At 35.1% G+C, this 7895-nt stretch overlaps 1 protein-coding gene across 1 annotated transcript in view; it reads right to left on the reverse strand.

Moving 5' to 3' along the window:
* Positions 1-6: 6 nt before the first annotated feature.
* LOC106476962 (myomesin-1-like) overlaps positions 7-7895 on the reverse strand; it is a gene marked incomplete at its 5' end in the record, with an annotated part of 9109 nt that continues 1220 nt past the window's right edge. The window contains 4 exons of the mRNA XM_013937574.2: positions 7-551; positions 1277-1481; positions 3279-3361; positions 3496-3553. Coding sequence (XP_013793028.1) covers positions 467-551; positions 1277-1481; positions 3279-3361; positions 3496-3553 — 431 coding nt within the window. The remainder of the gene's footprint in view (positions 552-1276; positions 1482-3278; positions 3362-3495; positions 3554-7895) is intronic.

Raw genomic sequence — 7895 nt, forward strand, 5'->3', positions numbered from 1 at the left:
TACAGGTCATGTCAAGTTGATTGAATATCTTTAGTCAGATGTCTGTCATCTCCCAAGTACAGGTCATGTCAAGGTGATTGAAGATCTTTAGTCAGATGTCTGTCATCTCATCCGTTAAGGTCATATCAAGGTGATTGGAGATCTCTAGTCAGATGTCTGTCACCTCATCCGTTAAGGTCATGTCAAGGTGACTAAAGATCTTTAGTCAGATGTCTGTCATCTCCCAAGTACAGGTCATGTCAAGGTGACTAAAGATCTTTAATTAGACGCCGTCATCTCATCATTATGGGGTATGTCAATTTGACTGAAAATCTTCAGTCCGATATCCGTCATCTCAACAGTACGTGACATGTCAAAGTGATTGTCATTTCATTAGTACAGGAACTGAACTTCTTCGGCCACATGTCATTCATTACATAAGTACGCGACGTGTCATTATGAATGAACATTCACAGCCAAATTTCTGTCATCTTATCAGTACGGGGCGTGTCAAGGTTACTGAAGGTCCCCAGCCAAATCTGTTCTGCGCAGAAATCCTAAAAACATAGGCTCTGAAAATGAAATAAAAGAGTGAGTTTGGAATTAAATATGAATTATAAGAATCATTAAAAATAAACACAGTTATGCTAATAAAACTAAAAATCGATAAACTATTAAAATGATATTAAAAAACAGGACAACGTGAATATAAAGTGGAAACAATATGGGTTAAAAATTTAGAAACATGGAGCTAAAAATAAAATGTAGGTCATGTAGGGAAATTATGAAATAATATTTAAAACAATAAACATGTAGGTCTTGTAGGGAAATTATGAAATAATATTTAAAACAATAAACACGTAGGTCTTGTAGGGAAATTATGAAATAATATTTAAAACAATAAACATGTAGGTCTTGTAGGGAAATTATGAAATAATATTTAAAACAATAAACATGTAGGTCTTGTAGGGAAATTAGAAATAATATTTAAAACAATAAAAATGTAGGTCTTATAGGGAAATTATGAAATAATATTTAAAACAGTGGAAATTAATATTTCTCACGAAAAATAAATAATAAATTAAATGTTTTCCTTTAAGGCTTACTACAGTATCTGATATACGTTTTCTTGTAGTCCATGCACATCGTGGAAAGCGATCCGAGACAAACCGGATCAAAATATCCTCCCTGAATATGTGGTTTACTTACTTGTTTTCTTGTCGTCCATGCACATCGTGGAAAGCGATCCGAGACAAACCGGATCAAAATATCCTCCCTGAATATGTGGTTTACTTACTTTTTTTCTCGTAGTCCATGCACATCGTGGAAAGTGGTTCGTGATAAGCCCACTTCGTGCCACTGATTCGAATGAAGTACTCGAAATTCAATTTTGTACGCAAGAATAGGACTGCCACCGTCCACCAGAGGGCGAGACCAAGACAGCGTCACCCATGTAACTCCCTGTTTAAACACTTGAGGATCTAGAGGTCTTCCCGGAAGAGCTTATCGAAAAATTTAGAATTAGTTAATATTAGGTCAGTTTCTCAACATCAGAAGTTAAAAGTTACAATCAGCTTCTTATCATTGTGACGTGATCTGTCCAACCAACCGTATGAAAAGTAACTTCTACTAACTATTATAAAAGTATCCTTTCGAAATAACGAGAACAGTCATATTCAAGCGAGACTAAAAACCACCCCAATACTAATTTGTTAACGATATTGTGTCGTTGTTAACCTTCCTCAATCGTTGCAATTGACATGATGAAAATACAAAGCCACGTTCGTGTGAAAACGACTTCAAGTTTTTTTTAAAGAAACAAAAACATAAAAAGAAATGAAGGAAGCACTAGGGTTAGTGATATATTCAGTGAAATCTTCATCTTTTTTAAAAATTTCGCAAAAGCTACACATGGGTCCCTAACTTCGAACTGATAGACAGAGGGAAGACAGGTAGTCAAGAGCACCCACCGCCAACTCTTATCTAATAGAATATGGGATGTGATCTTTAATATTATAGTGCTCCCACAGCCCCAAAATTATGCAGTGTAGATTGTTTCTGCGCCATTGACTCGCGAAACATGAATCCTCAGATTCCATTCTGACCACTAGGCTAAGCCTGGCTTTTCGTTTTGGCACGTAATATAACTGGCAACAGTAAAGTGATTGATATCTCACAAACAGAAGATAAAAGTGCCCGTAAACTTAACGAATATCAGTGATCTTAATGACATGCCCCCTGGTACTTAAAACACCAAAATCTGGAGTTCGATTCCCCACTGTGGTAATAGCAGATAGCCCAATGTGGCTTTACTTTTAAACAAATAAACTTTAATGAACATATAGAGAACAAAACAAGAACACAGTTCTTAAATGATGTGAGTGAAACAAATAAAACTGAAGACACAATTTTTTTTTAATTCCGGTTGTTCAACTTTAACCTATAAGGAATCATCGAGCGCGATGTCGTGATTGGTGTTTGGTCGAGTCGTCGTGCGCGACCCGGGATGGTTAGGTTCTGTTTCCAGACATCTTAACGGTTTTGGATGTTACTTTAACCAACAATTGCTATATTTAATATTCTGAGATTAGCGTACATAAAATGTACACTAATCCTGCTTCCTCCCTCTCTTCAGGGTCATGAATATCACAGTATAGCTGATTTGTTCATTTGATCGTTAAAACAGTCCCATGAACAAATCGTCACTTGATCAATCATGTTACTTCTCTTCATTTGATCGTTAAAAACAGTCCCATGAACAAATCATCACAACCAGTCCCATGAACAAATCGTCACTTGATCAATCATGTTACTTCTCTTCATTTGATCGTTAAAAACAGTCCCGTGAACAAATCGTCACTTGATCAATCATGTTACTTCTCTTCATTTGATCGTTAAAAACAGTCCCGTGAACAAATTGTCACAACCAGTCCCATGAACAAATCATCCCAACCAGTCCCATGAACAAATCATCACAACCAGTCCCATGAACAAATCGTCACTTGATCAATCATGTTACTTCTCTTCATTTGATCGTTAAAAACAGTCCCATGAAAAAATCGTCACTTGATCACGTTATCGAACGTGTATTTGACCCTTTTAAATACACATATGATTATGTAATCAAAGCGATATATTATTGTATGTGGACTTTGTTATACATATCGAGTAGGAATCCCGATCCACAAGTTACTCAAAGTTCAAAACTTGTAACGGTGCAAGGTGATTAGCTAAACTTAGAATGACGTCACGTTTGATCACATCACACAGGAAATACATTATAGATTTTCTATACTTACCGGATGTGACGTCTTTAAAACGAGGATAGAGTTTTGGAGTTCTACTGTTAGCAGTATATAGATTATGACCGACATGAGTATGCCTAGAACAAGAAGATAGTTATGTTTTATTAACAGTCTTGAAGAGTAATTATTTAATTAATACACAGATTACTCGAATCAATGTTTCAAGAAGAACGTAAATCAAGATAAAAGTAAAGATGTCAACAGTATTTACCTCCATCGACTCAAGTTCGACTCCTCCTGGATTTTGATATTTATGTTCTCGTCAGAATCTGATGAAAGTATAATAAATCACTGAAGATTTAACACAACTATTTTCTATACAAGAATTGCCAACATATTCCAAACAAACATTACTTTTAAATACAAAAAATGACAATATTTTCCAAACTCAACGCATATCGCTTTTAACTCTAAGAAAGTTCCAATGTTTTCCAATAGGAAATTGTTCGTTTTTAATATTTCTCTTGTTTAAACTTACTCAAAGTAAAAAGTTCAGTGCTGTACAAGATAAGAATATGAAGTTACTCTTTACAAAATGATGAAAATACAAAACTATAACACGACCGTTTTCGAAAGTACTTCATCGGGGGCAGACCGGGAGTGACTAAGAAAGATGAAGCGTGAGAACAGGCGGAATGACGTTATGGTTGTCACTATGACAACTCGTGTATTTATTAGCCTGGTAGGATTGTTGCAGGTGTGACTCATTCCCTTTATGTAATACGACAGAGAATGTTAGACATTGTTGTAAGGCTTTTTCTCGTTGGGACGGTTCTTTGTAATTATTTGGTGAAAAGTCCAGTCCACTTAACTATAGCAAGTTACTTTATTTCTTATTTAGCGTTACCTATAGCTTACTTACACGTTTACGTAGTTGTAGGCCTTAGTTCACAAATAACGTTTTTACTTTCAACAATGGTACAAATAAATTTACTTGTACAATTTCAGAGCTAATCAATCGAGTATCAGAATATACTATATAACAAAGACTAATGTGAAACTCCACTAACTTGTAAATCATTGAACGAACTGAAAACTGATCCAATGATCCACTTATTCTCGTATTTATAAGGTAACCTTGTTTCTAGATATTTCTCAAATTCTCTTGATCATTAATATTCACAAGCATTCTAGGTATTCGTTATAAACTTCCTAAATCTAGTGTTAGCAGTTCCTTCTAGCAAACAACGAAATTAAAAAGTTGAAAATACGATAATATAAAGAGTGTAAAAAGAAAAGCTATCCTAGATATGGATGTTTATTGTTGTTGTTGTTTTACCTTTACGTCGGCCATTATTTTTGTAAGCCAATAATTTTTACATCCTGGTGACTGGTTTAATTGGCAACCATGTAAGACGAGCATATTGATAACGGGGATTCAAACTCGCGTCCCTGACCATTACGTCATACCAGGAACATTAGGTTAGGTGTTGATACGAAAATGTTAAGTACATAGAACTAAAAAGATAAAAACCAATGGTAGAAAATTATCACAGATAGATAATAAGTATTAAAAAACCCTAGGAGTTTCAACAATATTCGCCTCTTGCCCAACACTTTAAGTGAAATAATCCTTCCTTAAATACCATTGAACCTAGATCCTGGAATCATTACTAACTAATTCCTTGTCTGACAAATAAGTTTTTCCTTTCTCGTGGGTGATATAAATTCTTATTCTAATACTTATCATTTACTTATGATAATTTCCTATCGTTTTAATTCTCCAGTTCATTGATATGTATTAAAACATCTATATTTCACTTTATTAATACTGTTGCGTCATCGAAGACACGTGACTGGTGTGGCGCCACCTATTTTCTAGAACTATCCTGTACCTTGGCGAATGATCTAGCATTTACTAGATATAGGGTAGTCTGGTATATAAAAGAGGGTGACAACGTGACGGGACAATAATGTGTGAGTAGATAGTGAGTAATTGAACTGCAGTCACAGATTATTGTTGAAGTTAACGTTCGTTCGTTATAGTGTTTGTTTTAGCGCGAATATTGAAATTAAGTGTATCGTAAAGTTGTATTCGGAAAGAATAAACCAGTTTTATTAAGTAAGGACTTGTGTCGCTAAAGTTTCGTCGGAACGAAGTTACGGAAAAATCCATTAACAAACGGAGACGTAACAATACTTTCACTTTTTATTTATTTTGTAACAATACCTCTCTAGCTTCTTTACACCGAACATTCTCGTTTCATGTCCTATTGCATACTGGAAAAATCTAAAACACGTCCAGGTTGTCGTGGTGAAGCCATGACGTCACTCCACCTTTCTCACACTTCACTTTAGTTTGTTTTGTAGTTAAGCGCAAAGCTACACAATGGGCTATCTATGCTCTGCCCACCACGGGTATCGAAACCCGGTTTCTAGCGTTGTAAGTCCGCAGACATACCGCTGTGCCACTGGGGGACTCACTTTAGTTAGTCATTCCCAGTTTGCCCCTGGTGAAAATAAAAAGGTGCACCTTTCGATAGCATTTGGATTATAAATTATAAGGTTTCGTATTTTAGGTTATAAATTATAAGGTTTCGTATTTTGGGTTATAAATTATAAGGTTTCGTATTTTGGGTTATAAATTATAAGGTTTCTATTTTGGGTTATAAATTATAAGGTTTCGTATTTTGGGTTATAAATTATAAGGTTTCGTATTTTGGGTTATAAATTATAAGGTTTCTATTTTTGGGTTATAAATTATAAGGTTTCGTATTCTGGGGTTATAACTTATAAGGTTGCGTATCTTGGGGTTATAAATTATAAGGTTTCGTATTTTGGGGTTATAAATTATAAGGTTTCGAATTCTGGGGTTATAACTTATAAGGTTGCGTATCTTGGGGTTATAAATTATAAGGTTTCGTATTTTGGGTTATAAATTATAAGGTTTCGTATTTTGGGTTATAAATTATAAGGTTTCGTATTTTGGGTTATAAATTATAAGGTTTCGTATTTTGGGTTATAAATTATAAGGTTTCGTATTTTGCGTTATAAATTATAAGGTTTCTATTTTTCGATTATAACTTATAAGGTTTCGTATTTTGGGTTATAACTTATAAGGTTTCGTATTTTCGGTTATAAATTATAAGGTTTCGTATTTTGGTTTATAACTTATAAGGTTTCGTATTTTTGGGTTATAACTTATAAGATTTCCTAGCCTTGGGTTATAAATTATAAGGTTTTCTATCTTTTGTCTTTAATCAATTTTTTGAACCTTCCTAACATTATGGATACTAATTTATCTGTATTGTTACGAACTTACTTTAATTATAATCTATGGGAAAACTCGTGCTAGCCTATGAAACAGTTTTTTGGTTGTTGTATTTCGTACCTGAATGCATAAAGTTTATAAAATGTAAATTCAGTGCCATATATTTAAAGTAATTAAAACGGTAAATGACCTGCCTAGCCTACTTACATATGACGTTAGGTAGGTAGAGTTCTGAATGAATCTGATGGCCGTGCGAGGCGTCTCAATGACTGCGAGGTTAAACCTATTCCACAACACGTGATATTCACCAAACGCTTCTAGTACTAATATCACTTTGAGCTGAATGGTCTGATAAAAAAACCGATCTGGTAAGAGACACCAGATCTAGTGACGCTTTTAGAACCTGGGTATCGGGAGCAACAACTATTAAAACTGAACAGGGTGACGGTACCCGAACTCTAAGTGTCTATAAACAAATTAATAAATTCACATACACAGTACTGTCTGAGATGGAGCTCTGAGCAATGACAGATTCATTCTCCAAATACATGCAATGAAATAGTACTGTCTACACCTATCCCTCCTCCACCCATATAGTGACATTATCCGTACTTCCCCACTACGAATGTTAGGTTATTTTTAAATAGTTTAATCAAATTTAAAAAGCTTCCCACGAACACACACACACACACTTTACTCTTAAATAATGTTGATCCGTTAGTTCTCATGTTGACCATACCCGTTAGTTACGTTGACCCGTTAGTTCTCATGTTGACCATACCCGTTAGTTATGTTGACCCATTAGTTCTCATGTTGACCATATCCGTTAGTTATGTTGATCCGTTAGTTCTCATGTTGACCATACCCGTTAGTTATGTTGACCCGTTAGTTCTCATGTTGACCATACCCGTTAGTTATGTTGATCCGTTAGTTCTCATGTTGACCATACCCGTTAGTTATGTTGACCAGTTAGTTCTCATGTTGACTATACCAGTTAGTTATGTTGACCCGTTAGTTCTCATGTTGACTATACCAGTTAGTTATGTTGACCCGTTACTTCTCATGTTGACCATACCCGTTAGTTATGTTGTTCCGTTAGTTCTCATGTTGACCATACCCGTTAGTTATGTTGACCCGTTAGTTCTCATGTTGACCATACCCGTTAGTTATGTTGATCCGTTAGTTCTCATGTTGACCATACCCGTTAGTTATGGTGACCCGATAGTTTTCATGTTGACCATACCCGTTAGTTATGTTGATCCGTTAGTTCTCATGTTGACCATACCCGTTAGTTATGTTGACCCGTTAGTTCTCATGTTGACCATACCCGTTAGTTATGTTGATCCGTTAGTTCTCATGTTGACCATACCCGTTAGTTATGGTGACCCGATAGTTTTCAT

The sequence above is a fragment of the Limulus polyphemus genome, unplaced genomic scaffold (assembly GCF_000517525.1).
Source record: "Limulus polyphemus unplaced genomic scaffold, Limulus_polyphemus-2.1.2 Scaffold12290, whole genome shotgun sequence".
NCBI classification, from domain to species: domain Eukaryota; kingdom Metazoa; phylum Arthropoda; class Merostomata; order Xiphosura; family Limulidae; genus Limulus; species Limulus polyphemus.